General features: G+C 46.9%; 2 protein-coding genes and 1 long non-coding RNA gene across 4 annotated transcripts; 2 read left to right on the plus strand and 1 right to left on the minus strand.

Moving 5' to 3' along the window:
* The first annotated feature begins 912 nt into the window (after nt 1–912).
* On the plus strand, nt 913–5,417 carry CLDN7 (claudin 7). Its single transcript, XM_036767698.1, has 4 exons — nt 913–1,812; nt 4,362–4,526; nt 4,763–4,847; nt 4,997–5,417. Exons 1-4 carry the CDS (start codon nt 1,590–1,592, stop codon nt 5,157–5,159), a joined length of 636 nt encoding a protein of 211 aa, XP_036623593.1. The 5' UTR covers nt 913–1,589; the 3' UTR covers nt 5,160–5,417.
* A 903-nt stretch (nt 5,418–6,320) lies between these two features.
* On the minus strand, nt 6,321–15,747 carry LOC118856696. The gene is made up of 4 exons (XR_005010878.1): nt 15,321–15,747; nt 7,816–7,908; nt 7,562–7,662; nt 6,321–6,702 (listed from the first exon to the last, which is right to left on the minus strand). It is a non-coding gene; the product is annotated as an uncharacterized LOC118856696 (long non-coding RNA).
* Nucleotides 15,467–21,963, plus strand: CTDNEP1 (CTD nuclear envelope phosphatase 1). Of its 2 annotated transcripts, XM_036767118.1 has the most exons (8): nt 15,467–16,239; nt 18,864–18,930; nt 19,086–19,204; nt 19,412–19,483; nt 19,886–20,002; nt 20,232–20,343; nt 21,064–21,148; nt 21,540–21,963. In XM_036767118.1, exons 1-8 carry the CDS (start codon nt 16,138–16,140, stop codon nt 21,598–21,600), a joined length of 735 nt encoding a protein of 244 aa, XP_036623013.1. In that variant the 5' UTR covers nt 15,467–16,137; the 3' UTR covers nt 21,601–21,963. The 2 variants fall into 2 exon arrangements, with proteins under 2 accessions (XP_036623013.1, XP_036623014.1); XM_036767119.1 differs by lacking the exon at nt 19,412–19,483 and having other exon boundaries at nt 15,722–16,239.
* Nucleotides 21,964–22,342: the final 379 nt, after the last annotated feature.

Consider the following 22,342-nt stretch of genomic DNA (forward strand, 5'->3'; position numbering starts at 1 on the left):
ATTACAAGGCGCTAAGAGGTCTAGCAGCTGAAAGGAAACTCAAGAGACCATGTGGTCATTTTGCAGATAGGACACTGAAGGCCAGAAGGGTCGTTAAGTGACCTACCCAAAGTCAGGCAGGTAGTAATGATCAGAGATGGGATTTGAACCCCAGCCAGAGGCCATGCTCTTGCCACCTACCAAACTTTCCTCCTCCAAGCAAATTTGAGCTAAAACATGGTCCCTATCTATAATATGGAGCTTACTCTAGGTAGGCGATAAGATGCAAGCATACATATACCCTACAAGCATAGCCATATATATGAGTTTTTATATACCGGATAGACAGAGACAGAGAAATGCGGAGCAGAGGAGGAGTTCAGGTCAGATAGACTTGCTTGCACTAGGAGGAGCTGGTTCCCCTAAAGCCATCCCTTTCCCCACAGGGTGGCACCAGGGGCATCGTTGTCCAGAGACAATTCTCTTGGGTGCGGCCAAACTAGGCTTCCGAGCTAGACGACTGGGGGCGGGGGGGGGGGGGGGGGGAGAGGGAAAGGGAGGGGAAGAGGAAGGAGAGGTCAGACGCAGTATAGAGGGGCCACAGGTGACTCAGAGGGAAAGCGGGAAGGAAAACCTCAGGTGGTCAGAAGTCCTCCCTTCCCTGAGGAGCCCCAGAGACCCTCAGCTTGTCCCCCCACCCACCCTTTCAGGAGAATCAAGTTCCCTTCAGAACCTCCTGATGAGAGGTAGCACTTCCCAAGGTTCCAGACTCCGTACTCCACTGTCTCACCTGTGCAGGTGTGTGTATGGGGGACTTCCGGTCTAGATGACTGTCCCTTTCTGTGACGTCAAGTCACCTTCTCCAGTCCCTCCTGGCCACGCCCCTGTCCCTCGCCCCTTCCACCCTCCCCTCCTCCCCCCTCCCTCAGGGTCGTATAAACAGGTGCTCAAGCTGCACCTGTCCCATCCTCGGGAGAGCTTGGCTGCCATCCTGGACTGCATTGCTCTGGGACTGAATTGTAGCCCGGCAGCAATTCGAACTGACCGAAGTCTGGGGCAGCTGTGGGCACGGAGCTTTGGTGGGGCCTTCCTACCGGCGGGGTGATCTGAACTAGCTACTCTATTGGAAGTCTCTAGAGACCCAGGGACCGAACGCTGCGTGCTGGCCCGATAGGCTTGCCCACCTTTTGTTTGAGTAGGGTTGGCTGTAGCGCTAGAACTCCCCGGAGGCCCCTAAAAACAAAGCCTGGGCGTTGGGGAGCTCTACCTTCTACTCTAGAGTACCTTCCCTTTTGTCTGACCCGGGGACTGGGGGAAGGGGAGCGGCGACCTCCTTTTTTTTTTTGTCTCTGGGTCCCTCCTTTCCACCTCTTCCTGCTCACCTAGGGTCCCCGATCTGCCCCCCAGGTAGAAGTCCCATCTGTTTACTGTAGCGTGTTCAAAAGAAAAAAGTAATTAGAAAATTGTAAAGGCTCTGACCGCAGAAGTACTTTTTCAGGGTTCTCTCAGAAAACGCCGCCAAGTAGGGGGGTGAGTTGTACTTTTTATAGATTTTATAGCCCCAAAGATTTTTTTTATTGTAAGATCGTCTTTTTAGGGGGGTAGGGAGGATGGCAAACTCGGGTCTTCAGCTGTTGGGGTTCGCCTTGGCCGTTCTGGGGTGGGTGGCATTGATAGCCTGCACCGCGCTCCCTCAGTGGCAGATAAGCTCCTATGCGGGAGACAACATCATCACTTCCCAGGCGATGTACAAGGGGCTATGGATGGAATGCGTCAGCCAGAGCACGGGCCTCGTCAGCTGCAAGACATACGACTCAGTCCTCGCTCTGTCTGGTGAGGCTGGGGAGCACTGGTTATTTGGGTTCCGACGGGAGATGGTGGGAGGGAAGGGCGGGAAGCGAAGGAACTGGGGGTGAGGGCGTAGGGGATCTAGGTCTCCGAAGGGAGAAGTTTAGCGGTCTAGGGGCTAAAGGCTCACCTGAGGTCTCTGGTTGAGGGAGCAGTTGGAGGAAAGTTGGGATGTATGTGAAGGAGGCAAATGGCCGAGGTGGGGAGGAGGGAAGAAAGCTGAGGCAGGTGGGGATGGAGACATCTTTAAGTGAATGAAGCCTAGGTAGGCCTAGGGAGGAGAGGGTCAGAAGATTCTGTGTTCAAGGAGGGGACCAAATTACGCGGGCTTACCAAAGGTGGAGAAGTTTAAGACCCTCTCCCTTTCACTTCCGATTTCTCGCCTTTCCCCTCTTCATCCTGCCCCACCCACAATAAAACTTTTGAAGTTCGACGTCCCTCACCTATATACTCTAGTCTCAGTCTCCTCTGTTTTTTTCTCCTCCACTAAGTGAGGGCCTTAGAGGCCACTGAGAGGAGAGGGGCCAGAAAGTAGAGCGATTAGAGTGGTTTAGAGTGTGGGAAGTTTGGGTCCTTAAGGGGAGGAGGGCGCTTGGGTTTCTTTGCGCCCGAGCCTGGGTGGGAGCAGAAGGAAGAACCCGCGTCTAGAAGCCTAACGTCTTGGTCCCGTAGGGACTTCGGCGAACTAGAGAGCAATGGGAAAATTGGGGACCGGAATGCCTGAGTCTCTGCGGCCACCGCCTCTAATCTTATCTTTCTGATTAGCTATAGTAACTGGCGGCCGAGGCTGCTGATAGTAAGGCCGGAGGGAGGTCAAAGGGTGGGGCTCGGCCCACGCAGCCGGGGCCAGGCGGGGCTTCGGGGTCTTTGGAGGGGCTAGCTCCGCTCCCCCGGGCAGTTTCACCGAAACTTGGGCGCCTCGGGCGTTGTCCGGGAGCTGAGGCGAGGCTCCTCGGGCGGGGCGGGGCAGGGACTAAACAGGAAGGCAAAGGCGCGGAAGGAGGGAGCAGCAATGGGGGAGAGGGGAAGGATCCGGCTACTGCTGGCTGGGTCCCAGGAAGAGAGGAGAGTTGAGAAGGGGAAGGGGGCCCAGGCCTGAGGATGAGAACAAAATGGAGACCTGTGGGTAGAGGGGGGTCCAGATATTGAAGTTAGGGATGGGGATTCGGTTTGCGTGATGGCTGAAAGATGAGCCACTCCCGAAGGGTACAGGGGTCAGTGGGAGGGGAACGAATGGAGGAATGCTATGGAGGAAGCTAGGATACCTGGATGCCGAGAGAAAATAAGTGTCCATGGCCTGCTAAGCATTCGTTCTATTCAATAAAGCGTCTTACTTGGGTGTAATAAGGTCCAATCGTGGGTACAAGAAATCAACTACAAAGATACATAACAGATCTTGCCCTCAAAGAATTTGCACTAGGAACCTCAGGTGGTTGCTGTGAGGAAAGTTCTAAATCAGTAAGCATTATATAAACTATAAATGTGAACTAGTAACTACAACCCAACAGTGAGGGGGAGGCATGAACACAGTTAAAAAACGGAGAATAGGTGTCTGAATAAGAGATCCAGGCCAAGTACCCATGAACAGGGAGAGCTTACTTGAGGCCTTCCGGAGCCAGGATTGAAAAAGGGCCTTGAAGGAAAAGAAGGCAGAGGTGGGAATCCATTTCAAATCCAGTCAAGGAAGACGACAGGAGAGTAGAGTCAGACAGAAGAGAGGACAAATAATCCGTCCCCTTTGGCAGACCATTAGAGTATATTTAGTGTCATAAAGTTGGAGCCAGATATTACAGATAACCTTGCATGGAAGCAGGAATTTATTCAGTAGACAGAGACAAATTGATGATTTTTGAGCAGACAAGTAATATGTGATCCGAGTGGGCCACTGAAAAGTATTATTTTGGCACCTGAATAAAAAATGGATTAGAGAGAGGGAAAGATTCAAAGCAGAGACTAATAAAGAAGCAGATTATTAAATTGTCCAGGTGAGAAGTGATGAGGGCCTAAACTACAGTGGTGGCAGTGTATGTGAAGAAGACCGGGTGGGAAAAATATTGTTGGAGTAGAATTGTCAGAACTTGGCAACTGTTTGGGGTGAGGAGGTTTTTTTATGGGAAAGGTGATGAATTTTAGTTTGAAGTAGTGGAAATCCAGGTGTAACTGCCCAGTACACAGTTACAAATGGGTTACTGGATCTCAGGAGAGCAACGAGACTAGAGAAATAATGTGGGACTCAATTAAAAGTGTTAAGGCAGAGGTGATGAGGCAGTGTTGTATTTGACTTTAATAATGGCTTTGCAGCTATTAAGACCTGGATTCAAGATCTGTCTCTGACATGGCTCGGAGAACCTAGGCAACTCATTTAAATTCTCAGTGCTCTGAGCAACTTACTAAGAATGTAACCTGCAGAGAAGGTACAGGTTAGCATCAGTAGACAGAATTTCCTCACCTGGCGAGTCCCCTCTACCGATAAATTACAGGTCTTGTTGCCCCCCCCTGAAAGCAGTAACAATAAACCTCCTTCCCTTTTCCAGCTTCCATACAGGCCACCAGGGCCCTAATGGTGATATCCTTGGTTTTGGGCTTTCTGGCTCTGATGATAGCTGCCATGGGCATGAAGTGTACACGATTCGGGAGTGACGATAAGGTGAAGAAGGCTAGGATTGCCATGTCAGGCGGTATAGTCTTCATTGTGGCTGGTAAGCGGTCCTTGTCTCTCTCCCTATACCCCAAGCCTAGTTTTCCCCTCCCTGATAGTATCTCCCCTCTCCTATCCCTGATGACAGTCTAGTAGTATTGCTTTAGACCGGGGACTTTGTCCAGGCTCCTCCTGGACAAATAACCTCCTGCTTTTAGACTCTCAAGATTTGTAAAGTGGGGTAGTAGGTTAAGGGATTCACAGGATCTCTGAATCCATTATTCTTTTCCTCATCAGGTCTTGCTGCCCTCATTGCTTGTTCCTGGTATGGCCACCAGATTGTATCAGACTTTTATAATTCATTGATCCCTACCAATAATAAGTAAGTATTAGGCTCTATCTGGATACCTGGGTCATAAACAGGAGCAGGGATTCATGGGAGTGTTGCAAGAAGAATGAAGGAGCCCTTAGGGCTTGTAGGCCAAATAATTGGATACTTTTGATAATAAACTCCTCTGTTTCTCTCCACAGGTATGAATTTGGCTCTGCCATTTTCATTGGCTGGGCTGGCTCTGCCCTGGTTATCTTGGGGGGTGCCCTCCTCTCTTGGTCTTGCCCAGTTACAGAGAGCAAAGCAGGGTACCAGGCCCCACGCTCCTACCCCAATTCCAATTCTGCTAAGGAGTATGTCTGAAAGAGCTGGGTTTCCTACACATCCCCCCTCACCCCAGCAGCCTGAAATATAATTCAAGACAGGAAGGGGTAGGGAGGAGACCAGAAGAGAAAAATCTGAGCCAGTGGGGAAGGGGGAGGGCATTGTTCTCCAGGCCCTTCTAACTACTTTTGATGTAGTCTACTGGAAGACCAGGGGAATGGGAATGGGGAAGGGGAGATGGGAGGCAAAGGGTATGAGCTGTTCTTTTTGTATAATAATAAAGAAGTTTGTTTTGGACCTTGGCTATTCTCCAGTGGGGCACCTGTCCTCTCTCATTCACTTCCATCCAACCCCTGCTGTCCGTCCTTTTCCCAAGATATTCAGCCTCTATTCCCATCTAAGGTTCTATACGTATAAAAATGTCAGTTACCTTCCATACTTATCTCAGTGCTTGCTACATTCTTATGTCGACTCAGTACTTAATTCTTCCTAAGTTCTCCTGAATTACTTTGGACACAGTTCCAAAACCATTCCCCAACCCTAGGCTCTCATAATATCTCATTCTTTGCAAGGGTCAAGAGATTTAGCTCTCTCATTTATATCCTCATTTTCTAGCTTTCTGTAAAAATGCCATTTTGTTTGGTATGACATTTCTCACTATAAGCAGCCCATCCTACTTCTCTCTCTAGGGAGGAGTTGCCCTACTGATAGAGTTGAAAAAAGATGTAGACAATAAAAGGATGAAGGTAAAAAGGTATCAGGATGAGTATCTTCCAGTCTTAAGAGGTCCTAGGCAAATGTCAGGCAGATGCTATATGAGTCTCATCACATACAATCTGCCTTGATTCAATTAAACTTGCTGGGCCCAAAAAAAGGGGAGAAAAACAATTTAAATGGTACAGGTAGAATCTGCCATTCCACTTAGTGAGTATAAGCCACGGAATGAGGTGACTCTAATGTCTCCTTTTCATTATACCCACAATCCCTTCTTTTGAACTTGGTTTCTGGTCAGTATTCCCTTGGGCTTCCTTGTGGTGACAAAAGAAAAAAATGCCCACTTTTAATAGAATAACACTTATGTATAAAGCCCTTTCGACAGTATGTTTTCTCCTGGTTATTGGTTTTCATTACTAGTTAAGAATGTATTTTTTTTTCTATTTGAGAAGACCAGTTACTTTCCTGATCAATAGTGAAGTTGAGTATAATGAAAAACAAAATTTATTTTCAATTATTTCTACAATAACAACTTCAATTTCTTCATTCTCTGACACAGACTGCCTTCCTTTAAAGAGACTCTAGCCCCTTTCTAGCTATAACTGTTTAAAGATACTATAATTCATTTTATGAGTCATTTCAAGGGTAATTTTAACTATATCACTTTGTGGCTTACACAGAGTTTAGAACCTAATCTACAAACTGAAGTGTGACTATATTCTGTATAGATGCAGGTTGTAGGTCAAGGTTAGTCAGGCATCACAGCCAGTCCGTCAGCACCATCAGATATCCAGGTCATTGTCTGAATCTTCCAGGTAGGTAGTCATCAGAATTAGACCCATAAAATATATGTATATAAGGTTGCTGCCTAAAGAGAAAAAAGGTAGTGTTAGAATAAAGGAATGTTCAAGCCTTTACACAGGGTACTCCTCCAGGGCTAATCCCTCAGTCCCTTCTGCTCTGGTGGTGCTTGCAATATTGTTAGGAGTATGTCGTATCTCCCCCAAAAGTGTTGGACTAGTGGTTTTGCTAAAGCTGTTTCCCCCCTAGTGGCCACATAATGCAACAGGTATTTAATGAACACCAGACAGTCTGTTCAATCTCCACTCTATCTGGAGCTTCCCAAGAAGGTGGTATAAGCGTTTGTTGTTATCATGTCTCTTTTTTCCTAAGTGACCAGCCCAGTCCACATTCCAAGAATTCTATAGTGGTAAGAGTGGGAGTGGGTTTTCTTTTTTACAAATAGAACAATGGCACTCTCATGAAGACTTCAAATTCCTTTTCCTCAGTTCTTGCTTACCCATCTCTGGGTAGTGGGGGAGCCACTCCCCAGACATGTCATCGGCTAGGAAAGGACTTTAGTCTCTACAGACGTTTGAGAGGTTAATCAGTAACTTTTACTTTAGGGAGCTAGATGGTCTCGTTGGAGAGTGCTGGACTTGGAATCAGGAAGGCTGGAGTTCAAAGGCAGCCTTAGATACTTACTAGCAGTGTGACCCTGTGCAAGTCACTTCAACTCTCAAACTCAGTTTGCTCATCTATAAAATGGAGATCATAATAGTACCCACCTCATAGGGTTGTTGTGAAGATCAAATGATCTAACATATGTAAAGAACTTTAAATGCTAGCAATTATTAATTTAAACCCCTCCACTGCCTGAGACCCACATATCTATCTGTAACAGCCACAGTCTTACTTCCACAGTGCCAATTCTTAAGAAGCCTTACTTTTCCAAACTGAAATGGAAGGGCAGGGTCAGGATATCCCAGGCTTCCCTTTTCTTCTGGGACAGGAAGAGGTTAAAGGGCAAATCTCATGGAATCCACACCTATAGGAGCAGAGGATACTGAGAACTTGTCCCATCCTTCAGATCCTTGGCCATCCTGCCCCCAAATTCTTTAATTCTCCAACTCCTAGGATATCACCCCAAGCCATTGCCAGTGCTTTCTTAAGCTATCAATGATCAAATACATGAACTTACAGGAACTGGATACATCTCATAGCCCTGGGGGTAAGGGGCTTCTTCAGTAGGGATTCCTATACTGAAGTTGGGCAGGATGGAGACCTAAGGAATCTAAATGAAAAGAATCAGGAAGAAAAGGATTAAAAGAAGGGAAGAGAGGTATTTAGAACCAAATTGTGGCTCCCTGGTTCCACCTCTGCCTCCCATCCTCTTTCAAGTTCCCTCTATTCCCCTCCTTCATAACTATGTAATTTCTACCGCTTCTTCCTCATCCTTTAATCCTACTCCTAAAAAACACAGGACTAACCTTTGATCTCATCCCCTAAATACCAACCCCTTCACTGCTTCCTTTCTCCTGTAATATCCTACTACATCTCTTCTACAGATACTGTCCCCCAGTTCTTCTCGGTAACCCTCCCAAAGGCCCACCTTTATCTTGTCACTTTAAACTAGGCCAGAATATATTCAAGGCACCTAAGAGACCGGACCCACACATACTGTCATGTAGCAGTCCCACCACACAAACTTGTCATATTCTGGAGAAAGACAGGGGGAAAGGAAAACAGGATATGAGTGAACTGAAGGCATTATGTAAAGTAGGGTTGGTTAGGGCAAGTATTGAAATGAGAATAGAAATAGAGAAAAACAGGGTGGACCAGGAAGAAGAGGCTAAACAGAAGAAGCAACAAAGGAATGAGAAAGGCCTGTTGTAGGCCAGGAAGAGGAACCCTTTTCAAGTATATTTTTATTTCGTCAAATATTTTCCAATTACATTTAAAATGTTTTTAAACACTTAAAAAATTTTTGAATTTCAAATTTTCTACCTCCCTCCTGTCCCTCCCCCACCCCTTGAGTAGGCAAGCAATATGATTCTACATATTATTTTCAAAATTGCCCTACTTATCTGTGCTTTTTTTTTCCCTGAACTTTTTTAAGTTCCCTGTATTTTTAAAGTGTTACAATGGCCCCCTTTTGCATACCTATTGCTAACCCCCACTGCTCCCAACTTAAAATGCCTTAACAAATAAGCAAAAGAAAGCAAAATGAATCAATCTACACAATGTCCAAGTCAAAAAATGCATGTCTCTGTAACTTCTGTCCATCAACTGTCAGGAAGTGGGTAAAATATGCTTTAGTTTCTCCAGAGATAGGTGGATCACCGCTTTAATCAGAATTCTTTTTTTTTTAAAGTTTATTTAGTCCAACCTTTTTATTATATGGAGGAGGAAACTGAGACACAGAAGGATTGTGATTTGCTGACTATGTATAGTTACAAAATTTCTGACTTCAAGGCATGTGTTATTCTTCACAGGGCTGCTGTAAAAAAAGTGCTTTGTAATCTCTAAAGCACCATAGGCATGTAAGACCTTATTAAACCTGGCATATGATTCAGCATTGATCCTATGAAATAATGCCCCAAATATATAGTGGTCATTTAAAACTGCCAAGGTTTGATTTGCATTTCCATCACAATATCCAGCATTACATTATAACCCTATGTGTAAACACCTAGTTCATGACCATGACTTTGTCTTGTTTGCAATCACAGTCACATATGACTCCTCAAGGTGACCCATCTTGGCCTCCCTCACCCTGTCACTCGGTGTGCGCTCCTAGAATTCAAGCTTATTTTGATGCTCATTTATCTATAAGAAACACAATAAGGAAGGTCCATCTGATGGGTGTTAGGGGGGAAATAACAGTGCCTCCATCACTGAGTGAAGCAGCGGTTATTAAATGCCCACTCGCTGCTCATGTTTCTTCGTGCACTCTTGCCTTCAAGGGGGCTTAGATTCTCTCCCTCACTCCAATCAAAGTCAACTGCAAGTCACGTCATCATTTCCTTGATGTCATGGTCCTCTCTGAGAATGAAGGACAAACACAACCTGTGAGTAGCCTCTCCCTCTCCCTCTTCCTCTCTTCTCCCTCTCCATGCTCTGCCCAAAGGAAGGTACGTGTCAATGGCTGAAGACTTCCTCCTTAACTTTGGCTAGACTTCTTTCTCAAAAATTGAGCCTTAAGCCCGATTCACTTTGGAGCTCCTAGACTGGACAATTAAGTCCCAACCCTCCTAGCAATGAGTGAATGTAAGTAACAAATAGTAACTGTTTCTCTTTTGGCCAGGAACTCTGAGGGTCCTCTCCTCCCAGTTTGATTTTTTTTTGAGTTTTGATTAAAGGGGCCATCCCTTGATTAACTTCTAAAAGAGGCCTATTCACTGAAGGGGTATTACCTCACTCAAAGTGAGAACCTTTTCAGGTTCCTGAAAAGTTGTTGTGTTTGTCCTTAGTTCTCTTTTATATTTATTTAATATATTTAGTTTTCAGCATTGATTTTCACAAGTTTGAATTATGAATTTTCTCCCCATTTCTACCGTCCCACCCACTCCAAGATGGCGTATATTCTGGTTGCCCTGCTCCCCAGTCAGCCCTCCCTTCTGTCACCCAACTCCCCTCCCATCCCCTTTTCCCTTCCTTTCTTGTAGGGCAAGATAAATTTCTATGCCCCATTGCCTGTGTACCTTATTTCCTAGCTGCATGCAAAAACATTTTTTTTTTGTTTTTGAACATGTTTTTAAAACTCTGAGTTCCAAATTCTCTCCCCTCTTCCCTTCCCACCCACCCTCCCTAAGAAGGCAAGCAATTCAACAGAGGCCACATGCATATCATTATGTAAAACCCTTCCACAATACTCATGTTGTGAAAGACTATATTTTGCTCCTTCCTAACCTATCCCCCTTTATTGAATTTTCTCCCTTGACCCTGTCCCCTTTCGAAAGTGTTTGTTTTTGACTACCTCCACCCCCATCTGCCCTCCCTTCTATCATCCCCCCCTTTTTTATCTTCTTCCTCCTTCTTTCCTGTGGGGTAAGATACCCAATTGAGTGTGTATGTTATTCCCTCCTCAGGTCAAATCCAATGAGAGCAAAATTCACTCATTCCCCCCCACCTGCCCCCTCTTCCCTTCCTGTAGGACTGCTTTTTCTTGCCACTTTTATGTGAGATAATTTACCCCACTCTATCTCTCCCTTTCTCCCTCTCTCAATATATTCCTCTCTCATCCCCTAGTTTCATTTTATTCAACTCACCCTGCGCCCTGTCTATATATATATATATATATATATATATATAAAATATATATTATATATATTATATATATGTATGTGCATACACACACACACACACACACACACATATATGCATATTCCCTTCAGCTACCCTAATATTGAGGTCTCATGAATCATACACCTCATCTTTCCATGTAGGAATGTAAACAAAACAGTTCAACTTTAGTAAGTCCCTTGTGACTTCTTTTTCTTGTTTACCTTTCCATGCTTCTCTTGATTCTTGTGTTTGAAAGTCAAATTTTCTATTCAGCTCTGGTCTTTTCACTGAGAAATCTTGAAAGTCCTCTATTTTATTGAAAATCCATATTTTGCCTTAGTGCATGATACTGTTTTGCTGGGTAGGTGATTCTTGGTTTTAATCCTAGCTCCTTTGACCTCCAGAATATCATATTCCAAGCCCTTTGATCCCTTAATGTGGAAGCTGCTAGATCTTGTATTATTCTGATTATGTTTCCACAACACTCAAATTGTTTCTTTCTAGCTGCTTGCAGTATTTTCTCCTTGATCTGGGAGCTCTGGAATTTGGTGACAATATTCCTAGGAGCTTTCTTTTTGGGATCTATTTGAGGAGGCGATGTGTGGATTCTTTCAATTTCTATTTTACCCTCTGGCTCTAGAATATCAGGGCAGTTCTCCTTGATAATTTCTTGAAAGATGATGTCTAGGCTCTTTTTTGATCATGGCTTTCAGGTAGTCCAATAATTTTTAAGTTATCTCTCCTGGATCTGTTTTCCAGGTCAGTAGTTTTTCCAACGAGATATTTCACATTGTCTTCCACTTTTTCAGTCCTCTGGTTCTGTTTTATAATATCTTGATTTCTCATTAAGTCACTAGTTCCCACTTGCTCTAATCTAATTTTTAAGGTAGTATTTCCTTCAGTGGTCTTTTGAACTTCCTTTTCCACTTGGCTAATTCTGCCTTTCAAGGCATTCTTCTCCTCATTGGCTTTTTGGAGCTCTTTTGCCATTTGAGTTAGTCTATTTTTTAAAGATGTTTTCTTCAGTATTTTTTTGGGTCTCCTTTAGCAAGTCATTGACTTGTTTTTCATGGTTTTCTCACATCATTCTCATTTCTCTTCCCAATTTTTCCTCTACTTCTCTAACTTGCTTTTCCAAATCTGTTTTGAGATCTTCCATGGTCTGAGACCAGTTCATGTTTTTCTTGGAGGATTTTGATGTAGGCTCTTTGACTTTGTTGAGTTCTTCTGGCTGTATGTTTTGCTCTTTGTCACCAAAGAAAGATTCCAAAGTCTGAGACTGAATCTGAGTCCATTTTTGCTGCCTGGCCATGTTCCCAGCCAACTTACTTGACCCTTGAGTTTTTTGTCAGGGTATAACTGCTTGTAGAGAGTACTTTGTTCCAAGCTTGAGGGGCTGCATTATTGTTTTCAGAGCTATTTCTATACATCCAGCTCTGCCACACCAGCACTCCTCCTTCCCCAAGAACCACCAACCCAGACCTGACTCAGATCTTAAGCAGGCTCTGCACTCCCATCAGAACCGCCACTTCATTCCTCCCACCAGGTGGGCCTGGGGCCAGTAGCAACTGCAGCTGTAGTTCTGTAGCTGTACCACCTCCACTGCCCCCGGGGTGGTGACTGAACCATGAACTCCTTTTACTCTTTCCCCGCAGCTTTTCCAACTAACCTTCTCTGTTGTCTTTGGTGTTTGTGGGTTGAAAAGTCTGGTAAGTGCCACAGCTTACTGATTAAGGGAGCTAGGGACTGTTTCACCCAGCTCCTGGTCTGGTTGGTCCACCCACGCTGGGCTTGGCTCCTCTCCACTCCCAGCTCCACGCAATAGACCTTACCCAGTGACCATCCAGGCTGCCCTGGGCTGGAGCCCTGCTTCCCTCTGCTATTTTGTGGGTTCTGCAGTTCTAGAATTTGTTCAGAGCCATTTTTTATAGGTTTTTGGAGGGACTTGGCGGGGAGGTCTTGCAAGTCCCTGCTTTCCAGCTGCCATCTTGGCTCTGCCCCCTTTAATCAGAATTCTTAAGCGTTTCCAGGTTTTCTTTATAATCCTGTTGTCCTTGTAATGTTTAATTCACTCTGCATCAGTTGACATTACCCAGGATTAACTGAAATAATCTCATAATTTCTTAGAACGTGATAATGTTCTTTTACATTTATGCACCACAATTTGTTCAGTCAATCTCCAATTATCAAAGAGACCATCTAAGATATAGGATACCTCCCTATATTCATCTATCCTCTTTTATTCTCCCATTAAGGATGAGAAAGTTAGTTTTACTTGTGACTATTCCCCACCCCATCCCCTATAGCCTTCCTCTTCCACCCATTCTCTTCCCCAATTCTAAGCTAGGTCTAAAACTTGTAAAACCACTAGGGACCTCCCTTATCTGTAGACTTTCATACTTTTGTTAACCAATCAACCAAATCAAATTTAAGGAGTGTCTATTAATCGACAGTACTGTGGTAGATACAAAAAAGCCAGAAATCAAAGTGGACACTGGGAGAAAAAAGCTTCTTAAACATAATTTGAAGAAATACAGCACTTAAAAGAAAAATTTGTGGCATTTACTATCGATGAAATAGGAGAACAGAACAGAGATCAGTGTGGGCTGGAGGCAACTTCACGGATTTGGACAGGGGTTCCACCACGATCAGTCACAGAAATGGGGCAACGGGGGGGGGGGGGGGGGGGGGGAGAGAAGGGGAAGAGCATTTAGTAAGCATCTACTAACATGCTGGGTCCTGGGCTAAGTACTTTACAAATATTATCTCCATTGATCCTCACAACGACTCTTTACAAGTTGAGGGAACTGAGGTGGACAGGAACTGATGAGAACAACGTACGATGAAAATATAAAGTGACTGAAATGGAGGGTACGTGCCAGGGGGCTGTGTACATGAGGGGAAGCCAACTATGCAGGGGGTCAAAAGATCCGGGCATAGGGAGCTTGGACTTGATCCAGTGGGAGCAGTCTGTGGCGGTGGTTTGGTGGAGTCTGGCTCTGGTGCGCAGCTGGTTTTATTTGTCTCGGGACACCTGTCAGATTCTACTGGACTCCTATTAGTGTCTTCCAAACGATCCTTCAATGAATGAACTGGGGGGTGGGGAATGCATGGGAAGGGGACTACTCACTCCACTTATGTACTGCTTTTTTTCTCATCCGCAGTCCAAACCTTCTTTGAATGCTTCTTCCCATCACCTCTCAACCCAAGACTTGAACCTCCCTCCCTCTGCAAAAGACACAGGGTGGGCTTTCAAGAGAGCTCCTTAAAGTAGAGGGGTGGGGGAGTACGGGCGCCTGAATCCCCAAAGTAGAGTGGGAGAGGGGCTACTCTTGACCCTCATCTCAGGGTTACTTCCTAAAGCAGGCTGTGGCCCCCTGGACAGTAGGGTGAGGATGCGCGGACAGGAGTTCAGCTCCAGTCGAAACCCCCACACCCCACCGAGGGCTCTCCTAAGCTTCAAGATCAAAGCGCCTGCCTAAACTCTGCCCCACAGAGCGAGATCAGAGTCGAAAACCACACGCTGCGCCCAAAGTCCCGGGTTTTTCGGCCCACTTTACCACGCCTCCCACTCCGCTTCCTCATTGCTCTTTAGCCAGCACCTTGACCTAGTAGAGGCCCCGGGGCGCCACCGGCCAGGGACAGCCGGAGTATTTTTGTCCGGTACTTGGCTTCCTTCCAGCGGGCCGGTCGCGCCTCGATGCCGTCACGGAAATCGGAAGCCTGCGTGGACGTACCAATTCAGCTCCCCTACCCCCCTACCCCCCTACCCCCCCCCCGCTTCCCGGCCCTTTCAAAGGCCCGTCTGAGCCCGCATTGTGACGTCAGCGGTTAGCTTCGGCGCCGGAGGGAGTGCCCAGGCAAGACTGGGGTCCGGATCTAACTTTTCAGTGATTCTTTTTGGGCATCTGAAATGGGGCTGGGTGTGGGGCGGAACTCAAGAATGAAAAGTCAAGGGTGTGGGGAAATATCGGAGGGATCTTCGGGCATGCTCCCTGTTGCCCACGAACGGAAGTTATTACGGGACGGAGTACAACCGAACTTAGAGACTTAAGGAAAAGTCGCCGGATTATAGACCGCGAAGCTTCTCTTTAAGAGAGAGGGGGAGGGGTGCAGCTCAGTAGGTCACGCGGAAGGACGTGAAAAGCCGTTGAGGGGCAGTTGAGGTTGGAGGTGGGAGGAGGGGCGGCGCGTGCGCACCGCGCTACTATATGCTAAAGAGCAAAGGTTTAGACCACAGCCTGAGGATACGTCACTCCTCTGGTCCCGCGCGTTTCTCTCATTTCCGGCTCCCTAGGAGTCGGGGGGTGGAAGGTAGAGGAGGAACCAATCCCCTTCATCCGAGATCCACCCTCCCCCCCACCCCCGCATCCCCCCACCCCCGCATCCCCCCACCCCCGCATCCCCCCACCCCCTCACCGTTCCTTTCCGGGGAGTGATTTAGTAGCTTCATTCAGGAGCTTGCGCAGTACAACCGGATGGGAGGAGAGTGGGTAGATGAGTCCGGATGTAGCCTCTACCACCATTGCTGGACGTGGGTGGGTCGCCGGAAGTGATGTCAGAAGGGAGGAGGAGGAAAGAGGGAGAGGGAGGACTCTAGGCGGTAAAATGGCGCCTGTCAGGCTCGGGGATGTGGCGGCAGAGGCAGCGGCCCTGCTTCCGAGCGGTTAAGGCATCCCCCGAGTGTGGGGGGGGGGAGACCAGCCTCAGGCCCGCGCCTCATACTCCGTGGCTCCCCCTCCCCTCTTTCCGCTCTCTCTCTTTCTCCTTCCTCGTTCCCAGCTCCGCGCGCACTGCTCGCCCAGCCCTTCCCTTCCTCCCGCCGGCTTCCCTGCACTCAACCTCCTAGTGCGCCTGCGTCGCGGGCTTCCCTCTTCTTTTTCCCCCTCCCTTCCCCCCTCCCCATCTGCCCCCTTCCCTCTCCGTCCAAGGACCCTACCCTAAAATCTGTGGCCCCCATTTAACTCGTATCTCTCTTCCCCCCCTTTTAAGGTGCGCTTCTCGTGGGTCCCTAAGGACTTGCCACATCTCTCCTCTTCTTTGGGGATATTTCTCCCCTTTGGGGGGACCTCCTTGAGCTGCATCCCCCTCTGTCCTAGCTGTAGCTTTCTAGTGCTTGAACCCCATACCTTTCCCCTCCCAGCAGCGGGAGGGGGAAGGGGAGGCACTGCCCCCTGGGGGCCTGGCTGAGCCGGGCCCCGGGGCCCCCAGGGCCATCAGGGCCAGGGGCGTCGGGATGATGAGGACTCAATGTCTCCTGGGTCTGCGCACCTTCGTGGCCTTTGCTGCCAAACTCTGGAGCTTCTGCCTGTACCTTCTGCGGAGACAGGTCCGAACGGTGAGACTGGGGTGTCAGCAAGCCGGCTGGAGCTCTCTCTCCTCCCCCACCCCGCTGGATTTTGGGGGGATCGGGAGAAGCAATCCGGAGTAATTGGTGGGCTACTCTCGTTGGGTCTAGGACAGGAGTTGGGTAAGCATGTATATTGTGAGGTTCCTCCTGCTGGGGGAACCTCCACCCTTGAGCTGGTTGAGACTTTAGTAGGGCAGGAATTTGGAGGGGTACTTCCTAAAGAGCCCTGGTGACAAGACCCCGAAATTTGACCTGTTGGTATGGGGGAGGGCTCTGTAAATAAACTGTAATTGTTTTTGAAGAAACTAAGTTTTACCCAGCGATCCGGGCTGGTAGAGGGGCTCTTCTGTGGAAATTTTGTGTATATAAGGGGTCCTTAAATTTCGACTCACCTTTTGTAACAAGAATTGAGTCACGTTTGCCAAGGGGAGGAGCCATTGTGAAGTTAGAATTGAAGGAGACCCCTGTGGAAAAGGACCTGGAGTTTAGGCAAGATGGTGAGGGTAAAGAGAGCCTGAAATAATAGGGGTTCTTGCCAGAGGAGACCTAAAAAGCCTTTAGGAAAAGTTCGAGGTGTGGAGGTGTATGTGGCATAACGTTTTGGTGAGTCCTCTGGGTGGTTGGTTTTCCTTATCTGTAAGTCTTAGTTGGACTGAGTTATACTTTGAGTTGGACCTCTATTAGGTGAAGCCTGAATGACCCCTTAGCTGGAAGGACCATAGAGAGGGAGAGAGAGAGAGACACACACATGTTGGGCGGGAGAACCTAGTGAGGCCCCAGTGCTTCATGGAAATGTTTGGGTGAATTACTTTTCCCCTTAGGATAGAGTTTATTAGCTTTTAGCTTTTTACTCCAGAGAAAAATCTTCTAGGAAGGGAGAATTTAGGGGCAGAGAGGGGCGGGTATTGAAGAGTCTCTAAGTCGGCCCCACAACGTTCACTGAAATTCCAAGTAAAACAAGACACCCATCCTATGAAAGGAAAGGTCCTCTGGATTTTAGGGAGTATTGATTGAGCCCTTCAGTTTGAGGCCATGGGCTTAACCTTTGATTTATTTTTTTCCTATCACAGGGTTCTGAGAGGGCTTCCACCACTCTTCTTAAGGCCTGAGCCCTTGAATACCTCTAAGAGGGGAGAGCTAGGACTGGGAAAGAGAAGTAGGGGACAGGGAATTTGAGTGGGTGGGGGTGGGGGGATTCCTGGCTCTGACACTTAATAGCTATATGACTCTTCAGCAGATTACTTAACCTCTCTGCCTCAATTTCCACGTCCTGAAAATAGGGCTACTCACAGAACAGTGAAGAAAGTTATTTTCAAACAGGTGCTACATGAATGTGAACCATTACTAGTTTTGCTGTCCCCACCACACTAGGTTTATTTTCCTGAGATACCTTTCTGCTTGACCTTGCCTTACATCCTCTTTCTCTTTACAAACCCATGCTTCGTTTTATACCAGGTATAGGAGGAGGAATTCCAGTCTGTTTTGGTTTTGGGACTGGGGATAGGGACCTCCTAAATTACCCACTGTGTTGGTCTGTATCCCAGAGCCAAGCCAGACTCCCAAGTCCTCTTATCTCCAAGTAGCAGCTGCTTAGAGCATTTCCCTACATGCTTAGCATATGCTGTCCAACATAGTATAGGGTGCCCTAGCTGTCATCTGTCCCGGTCACAGCCTATCCTGGGGTGGAAAGAACAGAGAATGGGGAGATACCATGGACGCGGGGGAATAAGACTTTTGAATTTCTAGAAGACACCTCTGTGTCAAGAAGTCTAGGTACTTATAGGAAGTAAGATCTGGGCTCAGGTAAACAAGGATATCAATCCAAGAGGGCTTTATGCTTATGTAGGGTGGGGTATCTGAGCTTCTCTAGGAGAGACCTGGGTTCAAATTCCACCTCAAGATTCAAACCTCACACTGGCTGTGTGAGACAAATCACTTAGCCCCTCTGAGCTTAATTTCCTTATGTATAGAGTGAGGAGATTGATTCTTTCTGGTCCTATGAGAACTAGGAATTAGAAAGTATAATTCTGAGCAGGGGGGAAGGAGAAAGAGCAGGATCGGAGGGAGAAGAGATATGCATCTGTCTCAACTTTCCTTGGAAATTAATGCTTTGGACTTTCTGATAAACTAATCAAATCTACCTAAAAGGTTGGGGCTTTCAGCAATTAGACTGAGCACCTAGGGAGAGTTGCCTTGGGGGCCAAGGTCCTATGTAACCCATGACTGCTAGTGATGATGGAAGTGGACAGGTGGCTGGTTAAAATAAGCTTCATGGCCCTTGGCCTGGAGAACTTAACTGACCTAACAATCTCTGAACATGCACAGGCCCAGGTGAGACAGATCCTAGGGGACTGACCCTTCAGTCCCCCTCCGACCCAAGAATTTATCCCAATCTTCTTTTCCTCAGAAGAATAGTCATTCCAATTGACACTAATCAGGGATCAGAGACCCAAGTATCTGACTCCATTTCAGTCTGCAATGTTAAAGACAATATTAATTGCTTCTATAAAACATCTTTTGGATATAGTGAGGGTAGAACTTGCGCTTGGCTCTTATTGGGAAAGGGCTTCCTCTAGTCAAAAGTCCTAATACTTCCTTCTTGTTGCCTCTAGATAATTCAGTATCAGACTGTTCGATATGACATCCTTCCTCTATCCCCTGTTTCCCGAAACCGGCTTGGTGAGTACCTGGGACCTTGGGAAACCATCGAAGGTTAAAAGTGTGAGTAAGATGGATGGAGTCTGAAGGTCACCTGCTAGTCAGTGCCTTGGAGAAGCCAAAGAACTCTGGAACAAAGTTCTCATCTGTTTATTATTTTTTTTCTCTGCTTCTAGGCCAGGTAAAGCGAAAGATACTAGTACTGGATCTGGATGAAACTCTTATTCATTCCCACCATGATGGGGTCCTGAGGCCTACAGTTCGACCAGGAACACCTCCTGACTTCATCCTCAAGGTCTGAGGGTGGATGGGATGGACGTATCTGCCACTACTCTGCCCTTTCCTTTCCGTGTCCCCATCACCTTTTATTCCTCTTCAACTTCTCCTGGGGTTTTCTGTTCCCTGTCCCTTGGGACTGGGGTAAGCCTGCTGGGGCAAAAGTCTCCCCAGGGAGGGGATGCTAGTAGGGCCTCCCCCCAGCCCCTCCTTGTCCCCCCCACAGGTCGTAATAGACAAACATCCTGTCCGTTTTTTTGTACATAAGAGGCCCCATGTGGACTTCTTCTTAGAAGTGGTAAGTCATGGGGAGTTCAAGGGGATTGGGGGGGCTGTTTTAGAAAAGAAAAATAATTTTCGGGATCTAGGAGCTGTGTAGAATTGAGACTATGCAATGAGTGTGGGGATCTGGGGAAGGGGAGGATGGAGGTTAGTTCTATGTAGGAGATTGGAGGAAAGGCAATATAGGAGTGATGGGAATTAGGGTGGTTTTATTGTGGTCTTATTCTTCAACTCTAGCTGTTGCCATGAGCTTCTGTTTATTTTTGAGCCTTTTGTCCTTACACTTTTAAATTTGGGAGCAGGATATTTTGATCCTTGAATGAAAGATGTAACCAGGGATTGTGGGTTTGGTACCCATTTCATAGGAATGATGTGAGCCTCTCAGTCTGTGGTAACTCTCCATTTCCTTCCCCTTCAGGTGAGCCAGTGGTATGAGCTAGTTGTATTTACAGCAAGCATGGAGATTTACGGTTCAGCTGTGGCTGACAAGTTGGACAATAGCCGGAGCATACTTAAGAGACGATACTATAGGCAGGTAAGGGGCCTTGTTCTCTATTAGGTTAAAGGGCTAGGGAGGTGGCTTCCCTCGATTTTTCCCTGCCACCATTCTACACCCCCACCCCCACCCCCAATTCCCTGCCATTCTCTTTTGCCTAAGAAGGTGAGAACAAGAAAAAATTTGGGGCAGGTTGGGATTTGAGGAACCAGCCCCAGAGGGGGTCTGTCTCTTCTTAGCTAATGCCCTTGTCTACACCATCTCCCAGCACTGCACTTTGGAGTTGGGCAGCTACATCAAGGACCTCTCTGTGGTCCACAGTGACCTTTCCAGCATTGTGATCCTGGATAACTCCCCAGGAGCCTATAGGAGCCATCCAGGTAGGGGGGGTTAAGGGAAACCTAGAAAGTGGCCAAGGGAGGTGTGGTGGGTGCTGTATTCAGTCCCTGACTGACTTGGAGGATGTGTAACCCCTATAAAATGGACAGACTCATCATTCCTTGCACTTTTACTTCAGATAGCTGTTGTAGGAGTAAATCAGAGAGTTGTGTAAAAGCACTTTGGGAGAGAGGCTTTTGTTTTTAACCTTGTACCAACAAGAGGCCCTAATTTATCGATATCATTTGCTTAATGTAATATTCTTACAAAGTTTCTGAGTCAAAATGTTCTAAATGCAATCAAGGAGGACACTTAAAAAGAATACTTTTGTAAACTAAATTCTTTTTCCCAAATTTATTTTGCAAAGCCGCATTTTTAAATGTAGCAATTTAATTTTAATAGATCGTAATTTCTTTCTATGGTCACATTAAACAGCTATAAAATATAGCTAATTTTTATATGTTGAATAAAGGATATTCAGGAAAGAATTAAATTGGAAAGACCACTGGCCTTGGAATATTAGCTCTTTGTTCAAATATTTAGTTGTCTAACGTTGGGTAAGTCACTTAAACTATGAGCCTTTTTTCTCACCTGTGAATTTATTGTCACCTTTATGGTGATAATGCATTGCCTCACAGGGTGGTTGTAGGGCAAATGCTTGGTAGTTAATAGTTTATCTTTTCAAACTTCCTCAATCCTGTTTTCTTGATCCCTACTTCCAGATAATGCCATCCCAATCAAGTCTTGGTTTAGTGACCCCAGTGACACAGCACTCCTCAACCTCCTCCCTATGCTGGATGCTCTCAGGTGAGGCGGCCAGGGTTGAATAATTGGGTCTGGATACTGCAGAGGTGAAGTGGAATGAATGCTAGACTTAGAGTCAGGAAGACCTGGGTTTAAATCTCACCTCTGACACTTGTAGCTCTGTGATTATAGGCAAGGCCTTTAACCTGCCATCTGTGAAATGGGGATAATATCTGTCATACTTACATCACAGAACTGTTCTGCTATGATCAAATGACTATATGTAAAGCACTTTGTAGACATTAACAACACTGTATAAAATGTCTTTCATTACTGTTGTTGCTATGTTCTTGAGGAAATTAGGGTCTGGAGGAAAAGGAGACCTAGGGATCCTGGATCCTTTGTCAATGGGTAAATGTTTATCCCCTACTGTTCCCTTCTTCCCCTACCCCAGGTTCACTGCCGACGTCCGCTCTGTGCTGAGCCGAAACCTTCACCAACATCGGCTCTGGTGACAGCCACTCCCCCCCACCCCCCCACGCACACAAATGGAGCGGGGGAAGGGAGGGAGAGCCCTTGGGCTGCTTGCTCCATCCCCAGCCCATTTCTGAGGACTGCCTGGCCTGGGCCATCTACACTCCACTTGGAGGCCAGATGGACATAGAAGCCCAGATACTGAAACAGCCTCACCACGTTCACACACTCCCTGGAAACTCCAGGTTGGGATACAGACTGTGGCCCAGGAGGGCCAAAACAGCCCCCGTGTCAGGGGTGAAAGACTGGTCAGAGGTAGGGAGAGACTGACCTGGGAGGGTCAGACAGATGCTAAACCAGCTCTGTTGTGATTTGAATTTTTTTAAAAACTCTTGTAAAAAACATCTAATTCTTCACGGCTGCTCTGAGGGGTGGGTTTGGGAGGGAAACCCCGGGCTTCTTCCAGCCTACTGATGTCTACCCTTCCTCCCAACATCTTGCCAGCTCTTCATCTCTTCCCCTTCCTGCTTGTAACAATCTTCTGCCTTTTCCCAACCCAGGTCTTCTATTCCCATTGAACCATGCATTGTAATTCTGAAATTGAAGCTACCCAGGCCCCATCTCTGGGATCTTGGGAAAGACGGTGGGTGGGCCACTGGGAAAGGGTATTTATTGCCCCCTCCTCCCGTTTTGGTGAAGACTAGTGGAGAGGAGCAGTGAAAGGGGAGGGAGACTCCGAGGTGCATCTGCACCAGGGAGAGAAGCTGGTTAGATTCAGACGTG

The sequence above is a fragment of the Trichosurus vulpecula genome, chromosome 7 (genome assembly GCF_011100635.1).
Source record: "Trichosurus vulpecula isolate mTriVul1 chromosome 7, mTriVul1.pri, whole genome shotgun sequence".
Classification (NCBI taxonomy): Eukaryota; Metazoa; Chordata; class Mammalia; order Diprotodontia; family Phalangeridae; genus Trichosurus; species Trichosurus vulpecula.

Excerpts from the sequence above, each read along its gene's own strand:
- CLDN7 (XM_036767698.1), top strand. The coding sequence starts at position 1,590 with ATGGCAAACTCGGGTCTTCAGCTGTTGGGGTTCGCCTTGGCCGTTCTG. Across the intron at positions 1,813-4,361 it reads CTCAGTCCTCGCTCTGTCTG|CTTCCATACAGGCCACCAGG; the intron begins GTGAGGCTGGGG and ends TCCCTTTTCCAG. Across the intron at positions 4,527-4,762 it reads TATAGTCTTCATTGTGGCTG|GTCTTGCTGCCCTCATTGCT; the intron begins GTAAGCGGTCCT and ends TTTCCTCATCAG.
- CTDNEP1 (XM_036767118.1), top strand. The coding sequence starts at position 16,138 with ATGATGAGGACTCAATGTCTCCTGGGTCTGCGCACCTTCGTGGCCTTT. Across the intron at positions 16,240-18,863 it reads TGCGGAGACAGGTCCGAACG|ATAATTCAGTATCAGACTGT; the intron begins GTGAGACTGGGG and ends TGTTGCCTCTAG. Across the intron at positions 20,344-21,063 it reads AGCCTATAGGAGCCATCCAG|ATAATGCCATCCCAATCAAG; the intron begins GTAGGGGGGGTT and ends CCCTACTTCCAG.